We start from the raw sequence: 16,513 nt of genomic DNA, 5'->3' as shown, positions 1-16,513 counted from the left end.
AGTCAATCCCGATGACCAAATGACCGTGTTGTCAGACACGAGTTAATTGAATGCTAGTAGTAATATATACAACAACTTTTACTTCTTACCAAGTGTTGACTTGGTTTCTTTCTCCTTTTATATTGTGCTTGCTTAGGTTTAGCTATCCACTGACATATCCTGCTTCAGAGGCCTCATCTTATTCTTCTACTATAGCCAAGCATCTCATTCGAAAATCAGTTGATTTGAGCTGTCCCCAGATGTACCAAGTTGTTCTAAGTTCCTATCTCATCGTTGAACTCATTTTTGAAACTAAATATGATTATTGTACATTCTACTTCATCATCTCCCACTTTGTTAGAAAATGAGGAAGAACACTCAAGAAGATGGTAGAAACTCTAAAGAACAAAGTTTGAAGAGGGATAATTTTCATTCAACTCACCCCTCTACAAATGAATGCTTACAACCCTTCATATAGACTTAATGTGACTCTAAAAATTTCTACATATAACTCATAACTCTTGACCCTTAATATTTCTAACTCATGACTCTTGAAATATGCATGATCCATGAATCTTAAATCTCATATAACTCATGACTCTTCACATTCTACAACTCATGACTCTTGAAATACGCATGATCCATGAATCTTAAATCTCATATAACTCATGACTCTTCACATTCTACAACTCATGATGACTCTTGTGACCATTAGCTTTTTACCTTTTTGACCTTGGCTTGACTTTGACTTTGACTCTCCAACTAGAATGCTAGTTGGATGCCACATCATCTTAGGAATTAAGTTTATTATCCAACACCCCGCTTTTAAACTTAATTCTTCTCCTCCATCAATTGTTCTAAGCTTAATTTTAATCTCTAGAAGGTGTCAACTTTGAGATGCGGCGAGTATATCCGCCACTTGATCTTAAGATTTGATATGTACAAGCTCGATCTCCTTGTCCTCCACGTGCTCTCAAGATGGAAGATTGCAATCTGGTAAATATTCTAATGGAATGTGGCACAAAATTAACGAAGTATGGTGATACAAAAAAGATTGATCCTACGTACTATGTTCAAGAGTCTAGTTGAAAATCTTAATTACTTGACCTGCACAAGGCCGATTTTATTTTTTTAGTTTTTTTTTTTTGGTGTTTATTCTGAATGTTAGACCAAGGCGTCCGATCTATACCAACCAGCATGCCTTTTGTACATATCCCTCTTTGGTTTGGTAAAGAGATCTAAGTTCAAATTTTAGTAGTAATCCTAATGGGTGATGCTCTCAATATTAATTTTAAAAATAATAAATGTAAAGTACAGATTGATAGTAACAGTCATTAGATTTTAGAGTTGGACTCCAAGTCCTCCAAGAGAGCTTTAATTTCCGAGCCCCAAATTGGACCATAATATTTTTTTATTTAACCGTAGTGATTTTTTAAAAAATCTTTTTAAAGAAAAATGTTTTACTTTCCTTGCTCTCTTCCAAGAGGGGTTCTCTAGAATATAATGCTATAATAGCCAACATATTATTTTCTTGAGAGAAGCCACTTGAACATTAAACAGCTATTATTTTCAATTATGGGTAGGGTTGGAAGTGGGCCGGGCTGGGGCGGGCTATGCTTTTAGCCGAACCTAGCCTGAAATTTTTTTTGGAGCTTCGAGCTAGGCTTAGGCCTGAAAATTTTTTAAATAATCCAGGTTTGAGCCCAACCCGAGCTCGGTTCCGAGTCCAACTCGAACCCAATTGAACCAGCCTAAATCATCCATTTGGGACAAAAATAGGTCTAGCCTGAATCAATTGAAGTTTAATATTTTATACTGCTGCTTCACAAGTAAAGGTGTTAGCCAAAAATTGGGCTTTCTACTATAACATAAGTAAATGATATACGATACATCATTCTCAGCTAAACCCATTCTAATTTATTCTTTACTTCCTCATCGTTCTCTCCAAATAACAACATACGAAAACAAATGAGTTTAGGCTTAAATTCGGGCTTTGTTTCAGGCCTTGCTCAAGTTTGGACTCGCGTTGGGCTCGGGTCAGGCCAATAACATACCTAAGTCTAATTCGAAAAATAAATGAGCTCTACACTTAAGTTCAAATCCAATCTGAACTTTTTCGAGCTTAGCCCATAGCCTGATCCGAAGTCGGCTGGGCTCGAGCTCATTTCTAGCCCTTAATAATGTGGGCTAAGAGAAGCCCATGCACACGTGTGTACTGGCAATACAGCTAAAAATAGCCTAAATTTCAAAAGCAAAGAGGATTTTCCCTGGGTGTCTGGTCGGTCTCCAGCTGTTAGCACATACTTTTGTGAATTGGCTTTAAAGTCTAACTACGAAGTTCAAAGTAGTAAAGAAATAATACTTTATCATAAATTCTCAAAAGTCCAAAAAGAATAATCAGGAACTACCATAAATACCCATACATGCTGCCACCTTACCAAAATTTTCACCAACCACTGCCCCTCCTAACTTCTTCTCATATCAGCTTTTCCTACCTTTGTTTACTCAATTAGCGACTTGCTGCACATCTGCACCAGAGTCTAATTCAAATCAGCTCAGAGTTCAGGTTTCAGCCTTCAAGGAGTTGGGCAGGTAGACCTCTTAAAAGAGGAGTTTGTATGAGTGCCCACAAGGAGAAAAGTAATGATCTCTTGTAAGTTTATATGAAGAAAGCTTTCAATAGTCTTCTCTTTGTATCTCCCTCGCTCTTCTCCTCCATCCTCGAAGTCTTCAACCCTCCTCCATATATAGTTGTTCCAGCCATGGGAGCTCAAGAACTAGAGATGCCTAGAGAATTGGACAACAGCTCTAACAACAACAAAATGCTTTAGTAGCTCATAGTGTAACTCAAAAGAATCACTTGAGCTGGTCCGCTGTTTTCTTCTAGAGAAATTAATGTTACGGTTAACTCAGAAAAGTCCACCAGGTGCCTTATGCCAATGACTTACACCACACTAGAAAGTGACTTGTGAAGTGATATTTTTCAGTTTCTAAAGCATTTTGGTTTCTCATTTGCTTGCTTTGTATTTGACTGTGAACAATGCCAGACGAAGAATCAATGTAAATGGTGGAAGACAGCCGAGTGACTTTTTTGAGTCATTTTTCTTGGTACCACAGCGTTCCTCTTCTCTTGCCACTTGAGCATTTATTTCATTGGAGAAAGGAGATAATTTTCTAATAAACTCTTCAGTTCACCAATAACTGCTTATATGGAACTTAGGACAAGCATTTAAGAAACCCTCGGCATCAACTTCGGATGCACAGATTTTTTTAGCAAGCATCTGAATCATTTATAATAAGAAACGAGCTGTAGACCGTTGAATTCAACAAAGCAGTCCCGCATGCCCATGTCATCCAGCAGAAGATTCTCTAACCACCAACATAAGAAAACTTAGATCTACACTACCAGAAACCATATTTAAAGCAGCTAATCACATGACATAACACAAGAAACTATGACCATAATATAAAGAGTCTGCCTGCTAGACTTGTTGTGCTCCCATACTAAAATCAAACCCAAATCTTAGAAAGACCCTACTTGTACCCTTTTAAACACCACTACCACTTTCAACAGCTACATTGCTATTGTCGTTGGTGGTTGTGGTGGTGGTGGTGGTGGCAGCGGGGGCAGCGGCGGTGGGGGTGTCCTTGAGACTAAGCATCATCTGACGAATGCCTCTGGCGTACTCGAGCAACCTATCAATGGCCGGAATGATCTCCTTCACCTCCTCCTGCTCCTCAAAATCTCGGAGCCATGCATGGAAGAGAGGGAAAGCTTCGGGGTCGACGAGCTTCACCTCCATGACCTCATCAAACACTGCAAGCCAGTAGGAACCGCATCCGAGGACAATGTCCAAGATACCGATCTTATCACCTCCAAAGAACCTCCTCCCCTTGAAGGCTCCCTCCCGGAGCTCGGTCTCAATGAGCTTCAAATTCTCATGGACTTGTGCCACAGCGGCCTTCTGATCCTCGCCTGCCAATCCAAACACGGCGCCGACTGCAGGGCCAAGCTGCAATGCCATCCAAAGCCTCGGCTATGATCCCAAATAAGGAGAAATGGAAAGGCTAATCGCACAGCAAGTCTAATAGATGGGCAAGAAGATAACCTTATCGTCGGCGAAGTAGCACCAGAAGCGGGCGACGGCCCGCTCGTAGGGATCGGCGGGCATGATCGGGCGGTCGGTCCAGGTCTCGTCGATGTACTGGAGGATGATGACCGACTCGACGATGGGGCGGTCGAGGTGGAGGAGGACGGGGACCTTCTTGTAGACGGGGTTGTAGAGGAGGAGGGAGGGGCTCTTGTTGTTGAGGTCTTCCTCCATGTACTCAAAGTCCAGGCCCTTGAGCTTGAGGGCAAGTTGCACTCGATGGGTGTAGGAGCTCGCCCATGAGCCAAAGAGTTTGAGACCAGAGGGGGCCTGCTCCATGGCTGGTTTGTATTTAGGAAGGATTGGTTGCCTTCTCTTGTGGCTTGCAAGCCAAGGCTTATATAGAAGATTGAGGTGAGCTTTGGGGTTAATGAATAGGGTCTAATAGTGGGGTTCACGCGCTTGTGCATGCCATAGGGATAGAAACCCTAGGTTGATTGCTAAGGATGACAAGCTTCTTCACCAAGCCACTCTTGTCAGTTCTAGCTTTCACTTCAAAAGCTTAATTAGTACATAACCAAATGTAACTAAATAAGAAAGGCATGTGAAAAAAATTATGGCCATAGTTACTGACAGTGTGGCCCCCATCTTGTCGTATATACATAAATATACCAGGCATCTAAATAACAGCCGTGGTACGTAGATCATTACTTTGGATGTAATAGTCAGCTGTTATCTGATCGTTTTACTGGATCAGGACAAAGTGTTTCCAAAGAAATCACCTTAAGTTAAACATCAAATGACTCCATAAAGTTACTGGAATCTTCCTTTAGTTTACATTTGTTTTTTTGAATGGTTCCTTTGGTCTGCAGTTATTATTTTATTCAGGAAAATATGATCAAAATCTAATCCATTCATGGTGGGATTCTGTAACTAGATTGTAGAAATATTAAAACCTTGAGGGATAAGTTACAGACAGATTAATAAGTAAATATATGATGATGACTAAGCTAGTGGAAGGAATTAAAAAAAGGCTTACCGCATGAAGAGGGTGAAGTGGTGGAGGACAAAGGAATAGCCGTGCGGTGGAGGTCAGCCTCATGAGCTGGGAAGGCCCTAATGTATGTCTGTACGTAGTTCACATGAAGCCAAGTCCCCCATCTCCTTTTTATTACGTCATGTATTGGATGCTTACCCAAACGGCAAAATATTGGTCATCGTTTGCTCCTGACTTGGTCTTGGTCATTGTTTGCCTGCGTCCCCTTAGCCTTGAACTTTAATTCTCTCTCGGAAAAGAACCAGCTGCTTTAATTACAGAGGCTTGGCTTCAATATATTACAGCACCCCTTTGGATAGCTCAATGGGGAGTTGGAGAACCATGCATCCTGCATTTAACCAAATCAAGTTGTGTCAGAAGGCTGATTAGATTCTGAAAGAGAGAAAGAACTCGAATCTTGCAATAGAAGAGCAACAACAATAATGGATGCCAAGTGCCAGCGGAGTGGTCCAGATAATAATTAAGAATTCCACTGGTGATGATTTATACCTTAAGGACCAAAGGAACCAATTAAGGGACACTCTCAGTAAACCTCATGGACCAACCACTCTCCATCATTTAGCAACATATGTCACCATAATTATTATGAATTTATATACGTCCAACAGGAACAAGCCCAAAATTTTATTGAAATCTTCTTCAAAGCATGGCATTATGCTCGTTCTCCCTTCACTATTTAAGCAGCTTTCCAACAAGGAGACACGCAGAAGAGGTGAAGAAACATTAGTTCCGGGTACACATGGATCTGAAAACCAAATACAAGCTCCCATCTAATGGGCCCCCAACTCCATTAGCACAATCCCGACATGAAGGTGGTATGGGGTAGGGACTGGTGTCACCATCCCTTTGTCTTGGTGCAAACTCAAGTGGACTCCTTGGTCCCAAATCCACGCAAAATCCACGCACAGAGGGATTGGTGGTCACGTCTACAGCAAATAGCATGGCCATGTCTAGCTTTCCGTACAGATATTCTCTCCTTCCAAGAGTCCCCTCCCGTGTCTCCTCACTTCTTCCATTCATAATGGATATGGCATACTATTCATTTCCCTGAGGAAATGGTAACGTATACCAGTGAACAAGTAAAAGGGTATTTTAAACATGAACAACTGGGTTCAAACAAATGTGAAAGCTTGCAAAGAGGCATTCTACTTTTGCAAATAAAATGGTAACGTATACCACTCGTTGGTGGGTCCCCCTGTTTACTCGGTGGAAGGACTTTCAGAGAAGTTCTGAGGTTATTTGTGAGCATGCATGGCATTTCTTCTGCATTGCATTAATGACTTTGTGGCAGTGTGAAACTATTAAAGAGTTTGGTTTGCGGGGGGGAAGAAAGAAAGGGTAGTACTTTACTGGAGCCACTCACTCATAGTGCTCGTGTACCTCCATGAGACATTTTTACCCAGCACAAGACCTGGCGAGGTCTTCTCTCTTGAGACTTCCCAGATGAAAGGTGCAACCTGCTCTGTGAGAACGATACAGGCCATTTATTTTGTATGGGCATGGTCAGGGCTGAATGTCATCAGTAATTTGTTGGAGTAACTATGAACAAACTGGTAGGGAGTAAACAGGCGAGCACAACCAAGCCAGATCTAGCTTAAGCCCCGCTTATCATATAACCGATTCAAGCTCAAACCAGTTTGTTTAATTTGAAGTCAAACTCAAGTTGTTGCTCAACAGTTTATGTAAGAGATATAGAAAGAGTTTGACATTTCCTAAAATTTTTTGTCATAAACTAACTCTTTTGACTACGAGTAACTTTCTATTATGTTAGCTTACAATAGTAATTAATTTTCAGATAAATTTAATATAAAAAGGGATATTACATAATTTATTCAAGCTGAGCTCAAGCAATCTAAGTCCGACTCTTTTTCGACTCTTTTGTTAATTGAGCAACTTGATGTCAAACCAAATTTCAAGCCAAACATGAGCTCACTCAAGAACAGCTAGCTCGTTTCACAGCCCTAATAAATAATCTAGTTCAAATTTGGATTTTTAAGTGGTTCAAGAAACAAGTTAATAAACCTTTAATCTATCCTGTACCTCACCCTACCTCAATCTTGGCTGCATCTAGTTGAAAGGACCTCCACAGAACTGATATAATCGGATGGATTCCGCTTGAGGTCGGAATATTGCAGTGCGGTGCATGCTTGAATCCGTATGGTCTAAGGGTCTACAAAGAAATTTATATATGCAGTCAGTACAAGTGAGAATTCAGACCATTATTATTATAGTTATTAGATGTTTATAAAAGGCCAGAGGGGGCATCTCAGAGTAGATGTGGTGTGTAGGAAACACATGGGATCACGGGGCTCAAGGAGAGGCAAAGGACCCAGGCAACAAATGGATGCTCTATATAGGTCATAGCTTTACACACTTTATAGGAAGGCATTCCTTTTCCTGCTGGCTTTGCATGCATGGTATGTGTATGTCTCCTATGGTTCGCTCACAACACTGTTATGAGCTTTCTTTGAGGCAATGCATGATGACATCTCTCCATTGTGCTGCACAAAGAAGAACTGGAGACGGAGTTTTCCACAAGTTTTAGAGCAAAGTCGCATGGATGCATATAAAGGCACAAAGGCACACAAGGTCCAAACAGTAGCTGTCTAAAAAAGTTTAGCCATGTTGGATGTGGTATTGTTTGGTCTTACTCCTATGCTCACCTTGCACTTTTACCGCTTAAAGACACGTGACAATACACATATCCCTACCTCTAGGGTTTTTCTATGAACTCCCGAAGGTACTTTAGTCGTCTTACTGCTATTCTATCCTGGCCATCTGATTCAACATAGATGACTTGATTTATCCTCCGTCGATTGAATAACACTAATGACACCTCATAATCAAGTTCTTAATGTGAAATTTTACTTTGTGAGTAGACAAAACTTATGTCTATTCCTTCGTCTTTTTATCACATGGTAATTACTAATTAGCATAAAATGGAATAAATGGAACTTTATTATAAAACCAAATGTAATTATTTTTTTACATAGTGTCCAATACATATCATTCATAAAATGAGCTAATGAGTCCCATGTGAGCTACATGATTTCTGAAAATCCCGGGCGTGGGTCCTTTAGTCAGCGGATTTGCAATCATCAGCGTCGTATTAATATGTTCTACAGACACTACATCCTATTTTATTCTCTCACAAAGAGCAAAGTATTTAACACTAATATATTTGCAGGCACTTGTACTCTTCATACTATTGGCGAACCCTACAGTTGAATTATTATCACAATATATCTTGATCGGTCTGCTAATAGAGTCAATAACTCTAAATCCTGTGATAAAATTTTGCAACCAAATGGCTTGTAAGGAAGTCTCATAATAGGCTACATAGTCTGCTTTCATAGTGGATGTAGTGACAAGATTTTGTTTTGCACTCATCCATGATATAGCACCTTCTATAAGTAACAAAATATATATAGTGGTAGACTTCCTACTATCGATGCATCCAACAAAGTCCGAATCCGAATAGCCAATAACTTTAAGACGGTCTACTTATCTATTTGCGAGCATGTAGTCTTTTGTGCCCTATGGGTAATGCGGGACCTTCTTTGCAACTTTTCAAGGCTCCATTTCTGGATCATGTTGGTAACACCCAAGCATTGATACAAAAAAGGCAATGTTTGGGCGTGTATAAACCTAGGCATAGTTCAAACTCCCAACAATAGATGCATAGGGTTTGGACTTTATTTCCCCTCTCTCGATCTCAATTTTTGGAAATTACAATTTATTAAGTTTATCACCCTTTACAATAGGAGCAACCTTGAAGGAACAATTTTCCATCCCAAATTTCTCTAATACTCTAGAGATATAAGTCCTTTGAAATAGTCCAAGTAACCCTAAGGATCTACCTTTGTGAATCTTAATGTCGATAACATAAGTGGCTCCACCCATATCTTTCATCCCAAAATTTTCAGGTAGAAACTATTTGGTTTCCTTAAGTAGATCAAAATCACTACTGTCAAACAGAATATTATCCACGTATAATACCAAAATTATGAACCTACTCCCACTGACCTTTAGGGCTCGTTTGGTTCGCGGGAAAAGAAGGGGGGAAAGTGTGGTCAACGGGAAAGTAATGAGATGCCTCTTGTTTGGTTGGAGTTTTCAAAGGAGAGAGAAGGGAAAGTTGTATTCCCATGGGAATGTGATTCCCACATTTCATGGGAAAGTCTTTCCCATGAGAAACATGGGAAAGTTACTTTCCCATGAGGCAGGAATCACTCCATTTTTACTTTTTCCCAAAAAGTCCCTTCAGCATTAAAGAAGCATTAAAGAGGCATTAAAAACCTAATTTTTATTAAGGGCATAATAGGAATTATATATAACTTTCCTAGGAAAGTGGATGGCCAACCAAACATAAGCACCTTGGAAATTTGTCACTTTCCCATGGTCAACCAAACATGCCAAAAGTACTTTCCTAGGCATCCTCTTCCTAGGAATTTGTTTCCCAGGAATCATATTCCTAGGAAGGAAAATGCTTCCCGCGAACCAAACGAGCCCTTAGGTATATACATTGATCAATAATATTTTTTTCAAACCCAAAGAAAGTGATTATCTCATTAAATTTGAGATACCACTATCTAGAAGCCTGTTTAAGTCTATAAATGGATTTATTTAGTCTGAAAATCTTATGCTCTTGTCCACTAATAACAAAAATCTTGGGTTGTGCCATGTAAACCTCTTCCTCTAGATCACCATTGAGGAAGACCATTCTCATATCCATTTGATTCAGCTCTAAATCAAAATGAGCCATTAAGACTATGATAATCCTAAAAGAGTTCTTTGATGAAATTAGAGAATAGGTCTCTTTAAAGTCAATGTCTTCCTTTTGTGTGAACTCCTTTGCCACAAGTTTGGCTTTATACCGTTCAACCTTACTATTAGCATTCCTTTTGGTCTTATAGATCTATTTGCAACCTACTGCATGCACCCTTTCAGATAGGTCAACTAAATCACAGATATAGTTATAATCCATAAAGCTTAGCTCTTCTTTCATGCCATCCAACCATCATAACGAGTTCTCACTTTTCATAGCTTGTAAGAATGTCTCAGAGTCATCATCATTTTCATCCATGTCAGTCAAATACACTGCATAATTTGAAGGTATAGCAAATGTACTTATTCTAGTATATCTCCAGAGAGCCGTTCTTTGATAATTGCTTATTCAATAGTAAGAGCCTCATAGGATGGATCATGATGAAGTTGTGATCCCTCCTGAATGTAATCTCAAGGAATAGCAATAGGAATCCTCACTTCAGTTTACTTTAAGGTGAATAGACTGTTTCCTATATTTCTTTAAAGATAATGTCTTGAGGTTCTCCACTTACACTTAAAATATCATCCTCTAGCAATCTAGCTTTGCTAGTTTCTACTATTTGCGATGTACAAGATGGATAGTAGAATCTATATCCTTTTGACCTATCTGAATAACCAAGGAAAAAACCATTAGTCATTCTAAAGTTAATACCTTTTCTTGGGGGTTGTAAAGCTTGACTTTAGCTAGACATCCCTATATACGCATATATCCCAAACTAGGTTTCTTACCAGTCCACAACTCATAAGGAGTCTTTTGAACTACCTTAGTGGGAACCTTGTTTATCATACCTTGAACTATATCTTTAACTATTCGATTCCTTCTTTCAACTATACCATTTTGATTTGGTGTGCTTGGCATTATGTATTATGGTACAATGAATTCTCTATTCCTTTAAAAATTTTGCTAATAGTCTTAGCCTTTGTCCCATCTTTATGTGTGAACCATAGTATTCACCACCTCTATCCAATCTGACCACTTTAATCACTTTTCCTAATTGTCTCTTTACCTCTATTTTGAATTCCTAAAAGGCCTCAAAAACATCAGCCTTATCAAGCAAATATACATGCCATGAATAGTCATCAATGAGTGTGATAAAATATTTTTCACCTATTATATACAGGGAAAATGGTCCGCATATATCAGTGTGAATAATTTCCAAAGATCCTTCACTCTCGCCAACTTTCTTAGATGTGTATGTCTGCTTTCTCTTATGCAGTCAAGACTAGTCAGAAAATTAGTGAAGTTTAATGATCCTAAGACCCCATCCTTCGCTAACCTTTTGGCTCTTTCTTTAGAGATATGCTCTCCGATGCCATAACATAGAGGAGTTTTCATTAATTTCACCTCTCTTTTATTATCAACAAACGAGTTTGCAAAGAAAGATTGCTCAAACAAGATCCAAAAAAAGTTTGTAAAGACCATCACATAGCAAACAAGAACCAACAACTATAGACTCCTTTATTAAATCAGATCTAGAGTTTCCAAAAGAAACAAGAAAAGTTATTTTGTCCAAAGTAGGAACAAAAACTAAACTTTTGAAAAAAGAAGAAATATAAAAGTTTCTATCTAAACCTAACATAAATCCAGAGTCCAAGACTATCCTGTAGCATCCAACTGCCTTGACATATGAATGTGACTAATTTCTAGCGACAATGGATCGTTTACTTTTGGTCGGAGGCCTTCTTGATTGGAAGCCCTACAGTTATTAGCAATGTATACAGATGTACCAAAGTCAATCCACTAGATAGAATTTGAAACATTTATTAAATTGGACTCAGAACACATAGAAGAGTAAAGAGTAACTATTTTTGTAGCCATTTTTTATACTTGATGCAGTTTTTCTTTATATGTCCCTTCTTTCTGCAGAAGAAGCATTTGATAACCTTATTACTGGCTTCACCTGATGCCACAACTAATGCTTCTTTCATTTTGCTTTGGGTGCACCATTTCCTTTACATGCTCTCCACTAACTTGATATGAAGCAAAGTTCATATTATCTATATTCTCTCCTCTCAATCTCTCTTCCTCTTGCAATGCTTTCTTCTATTTTGCTTTGGGTGCACCATTTTCTTTACCTACTCTCCACTAACTTGATATGAAGCAAAGTTTATGTTCTTTATCTTCTCTCCTCCAATCTCCCCTCCTCTTGCATACATTTGGTTAGTAGTTTATTAACTACCCAATCCTCATTGCATGTTATAGGAGATCTTAAAGAGATCATACTCGCATGAGAAAGAAGTGAGAATAAAGTAGACTAACAATGTATCAGATATGGAAACTTTAATATTATTTAACTGTTAGAAGTATGCCCTAGAAGCCAATTTATCAGACGCATTGTATTTGTTCTGGGGGCATAAAATTTGTACTTGACCTTTTTATTAATTAATAAAATTAGGCATTTTGTTCATTCATGTTATTATGTGTCCATGAATTGTCCTAGAAATTAATAAGAAGATAATAAATATTTTCAAGAGTTGAGAATTTAAGACATATGTCATTAGATAGTTAATTTCTGAATTGCTCCTGATCGATGGATCATTACGAAGGACGGTGATCGAACCGATGAAATTAATGCACAGATCACTTTTCTTGATGGACGAGTCTTAAATTTATAGTGTGGGGACACTGAAGTGATTGTGCAAGTGCTTGTTAGAGAACAAGGATACTGAGTGTGACCAAAACAAGAAATCCCTTGGATATCTATCCACTCGTCAGTGACTTACTTGATGTTGCAGTTGTATGACTAGTACTTAGATCTGTGATGCCTCAGCTAATCACGATGAGGTTGCTATAGTTTGACGAGCACATAAACATGGGCCCTAAGGGTTCTTGTGGTGCATATTGGCTGCAGTAGGTTTACTGTCGGATTAGGGTTGCATCTAGATAGGATCTATCGACCTTGATAGATTAGGAGTGATCCTATATGATTTATGAGACTAAGTTCGAAAGACCCTAGCCAAGGCAGTTCTGGAAAAAAAAATTTCCAATCTCGAACTTAAAGTCAAATAAATTTAACATAAGACAGACGATGGAGTTTGACGAGTTATCCATAACCTCCGTCATGTCGGAATGTACAATAGAGGTATTGTATTATACGCTAACTACACCTAAAGGTTCATTCATTCCGTTCTGCTGGATTGCCACTATATGTTGCTAGGTGTCACTAGTGAATTGTGGGACTCGAAGGCATTCACTTGATGATCAATAAATCCTAAAGAGTACTAGAGTTGAAATTGTTTCAACCCATTGAAAGAAGTTTCAATGATATTGTAAAGGAGATCACAATATACCTCACTACCAGATAGAATAGAATTTATGGGGTCACACATATTAGAGATTTTGATTGTTCTGATTTAGAATCGCAGTAGATCTTGATTGTCAATTTGATTGATAATTGGTTAACCCACTAAGAGTTAGTGAGTTAAAAAAGAAGGATTTGCAATTGGATTGCAATTTGATTGATTCAATTAGACTTAATCAATTAGGCTTAAACCTTATTGGATAAGGATGAGAAGTCCTAATTAATTAGAACTCCTTATTAGATAAGGAACTGACTTCATGAAGTCCAATTTGGATCCTAATTGGATTAGGATTCATATGAATCAATTTGGAGACACATTGGGTCCTAATTAGATTAGGATTCAATTAATTAAGTGGGACCATATAATTCCTAATTAGATTAGAATATCCATGCATGAAATCATAACATGGAAGGAAGGAAAAAATTTCTTCCTTCATGCGTGTGAGGCAAAGAAGAAAAGAGGGAGGGGCGTTCGCCCCTCCTTGTCACACGCCCAAAGGAAGGAGGGGCGTCCTCCCCTCCTTTCCTTTTTGGTTCCACACGCCAAGAGGAGGGGCGCTCCTCCCCTCCTCTTCCTCCTCTTTTATGCAGATTGCCACATGGCGCAATGTGAGCCCATTGATTCTCTTCAATCCCTTTTAAGTAAGGGGTGTGATAGAATTAAGTAAGAAGTATGGCAGAATTTGGAGGGATGAATCAAGGAGTGATTTCTCATTAAAATTATTTCTTGTTTAGCTAGGCATGAGATGCTTATAAAAGGAGGGGTAGCATGGGGCATTACAGAGCATTGGATGCATTGGAGACTCCTCTCTTCCAGCCGCCCACCCCCTTCCTCCTTCTCCTTCCAAGCATGAGCAAGAAAAGGGAGAAGAAGGCCAACGTCATCTTCCTCTTCCTCCTCCTTCTTCATCCTCTCAAAGAAATCAAAGGAGTTAATTGAAGAGAGAGAAAATCAGCCATCAAAGGTGACCTCTGCAAGGGAGCTAGCACCCCGATGAGATCTTAGAGCGATCTGTACCTCGTGTGGATACTTGTAGAGGCCGGACGCTTGTGCGGCTTCAAGCGAACTAAATCCAACGCTCATCAGATGGCGGTGAAGATCTACCTGCTCAAAGGTAAAGATATAATCTTTATAATTCTGAATAGTAGATCTGAAATTAATCTAATCTTTAATTTTAATATTTTTTTAGATTTTATAATCTTCTCAGTTAGAGAACTCAGAATTTTTTTAAAATCTACGTTCCCTAGGACGTTCATGAGATGAACGACCCCACACATGTCTTTCCGCTGCGATCGTTGTAATGCGTGTGGGGGTAACCTGACATTAACTACACTGTAATATCCCTCATCTCTATCATATGCTCGCATATACCAACTTTCATGGAGCTAATCTCGTCATTAGGGTATTGGCCTTAGTCTTATTAGAGCTTACAAATTGCTGCTCCACAACATCCAAGAAATCACTTGCCTTATCACATGAAGGGATGGATATACTAATATGCCTAGACATGTTAGATTTCATTAGGAGCAAACTGAGACGATTAGAACACTCCCATTTCTTAGGAAAGCTCTTCTATTCGGGTGTACTTTCAACTATAAGTGATGAAAGTTCATCCATTTGGAACACTAAGTCAAGGTCAACATATTCTAATGTGAGCATTATTGTTTCTTTCTATTCCAAAAAATTTGAACCATTAAGAAAAATAAATTTTCTTACGTCGCTATCAATAATTATGAAAATTAATGCTGCTAATAATACATGCTTATGTTATCATCAAACAATGATACTAAGGTCCTGTTTGGGGAAACTGTTAGTAGTAGAGCTTTTGGAAGTAGAGCTGTTGGAAGTAGAGCTATCTGAAGCAGAACATTTATAAAAAGCTGTTTGCTGTTTGGTAACTACATTTCTAAAGTGCTATGGCACTTTAACATGTGTTTGGTAAATAAACTGAGAAAGTACTTTTGTGTGACAAAATGACCATAAAGGATATTACCAGTATTATATAACAGCGCATAATAAAATATAATATGTATTAATACATAAATATATGATATAGTATAATATTAATGTAATGTAATATAATATTATTATAATATAGTACTATAACATTATGTATTATAAAATAAAAATTTAATATAATATTAAATTATTTAACATAACATATCAATGTATTATGATATAATGTAATATAATATTATATTTATAGTATAATACAATAATAAATATATAAAATATTATAATTATAAATGTAAATTAATTTTTCATCATTCTAATTATATACAATAATACAATAATAAATATATAATTATATTATAGTTATTTTATTTATTTATTTATTTATTTATTATTTTATTTCATTGAAATATAGAGGGGTCGCCGGCCATGGGTGGTAGCCGGCATGGTGGCTGCCACCGTGGGCAGCCACGAGCTTCCAAAACAAAAAAAAGAAAAAAAAAGAAGAGGAAAAAGGAACATAGGCGGCGACGTTGAGAGGAAGAAGAAGATAGAGGTAGGGGGAGAGGATGGGAGAGAGAGGAAGAGGCGGGATGAGGGTTTTAGGGGAAAAAGTGTGGTTTAAATGGGGATATTTTGGTCCAAAAAATAGCTTTCCGACAAAGCTGAAAACAACATTTTCAGAAAGCTCCAAATTGGAGCTTCTCCCCTAAAGCTGTTTTCAGCTTCCCGCAAAAGCTGAAACAGCTTTCCAAAAATTTTACCAAATACCATTTTTATCTAAAAGTATTTTTGGAGGGCTAGAAAGTGCTTTTTGGCCCTCCAAAAGCTTCCCCAAACAGGGCCTAAATAATAATGATACTAAATAGCAATTAAACTTTATCCAAAGTAAATTAAATTTCTTTATATTTAACTTTGGCAGGCAACTAGATGCATCATTATGTTTCTCCTTTGGGTGAGTACAATAACATGCTAGTGGTTATACCCAATTAGTGAGATATCATCGTTTTTGTTGAACCTCACAGGACATGTACATCGGGTACAATCAAACATCATAACTTTGGGTATGAAAGTGCACTTGATCTAATGCACACTCCTGTCATCTCACCTGTCTAAGCATCAAACATAAAGATGCTTCTTTAGAAAAGGCTCAATATTTTAATAGCTTACATGCAATTATGGCACTACTAAAATTTTATTGGATCAATTTTATTTATAATATATATATTATAGAAAATTTCTGTTTTTCATGCCCAGGTTACTTTGGCAATCACACCAAGCAATTAAACCAAAAAATTTTCAT

General features: G+C 38.1%; 1 protein-coding gene across 1 annotated transcript; it reads right to left on the bottom strand.

Moving 5' to 3' along the window:
* Window positions 1-3,207: 3,207 nt before the first annotated feature.
* LOC120107220 (glutathione transferase GST 23-like) lies at window positions 3,208-4,575 on the bottom strand. Its single transcript, XM_039120402.1, has 2 exons — window positions 4,089-4,575; window positions 3,208-3,992 (listed from the first exon to the last, which is right to left on the bottom strand). Exons 1-2 carry the CDS (start codon window positions 4,407-4,409, stop codon window positions 3,528-3,530), a joined length of 786 nt encoding a protein of 261 aa, XP_038976330.1. The 5' UTR covers window positions 4,410-4,575; the 3' UTR covers window positions 3,208-3,527.
* Between the last annotated feature and the right edge of the window lie 11,938 nt (window positions 4,576-16,513).

This window comes from Phoenix dactylifera, unplaced genomic scaffold (genome assembly GCF_009389715.1).
Source record: "Phoenix dactylifera cultivar Barhee BC4 unplaced genomic scaffold, palm_55x_up_171113_PBpolish2nd_filt_p 000800F, whole genome shotgun sequence".
In the NCBI taxonomy this organism is placed as follows: Eukaryota; Viridiplantae; Streptophyta; class Magnoliopsida; order Arecales; family Arecaceae; genus Phoenix; species Phoenix dactylifera.
The sequence above is the reverse complement of the archived record's forward strand: the minus strand, read 5'-3'. Positions and strand labels throughout refer to the sequence as shown.

What these genes read in the sequence shown, in the direction of transcription:
- LOC120107220 (XM_039120402.1), bottom strand. Translation starts at nt 4,409, where the DNA reads ATGGAGCAGGCCCCCTCTGGTCTCAAACTCTTTGGCTCATGGGCGAGC. An exon ending in GCTACTTCGCCGACGATAAG is followed by an intron (nt 3,993 to 4,088) that starts GTTATCTTCTTG and finishes ATGGCATTGCAG; the next exon opens with CTTGGCCCTGCAGTCGGCGC.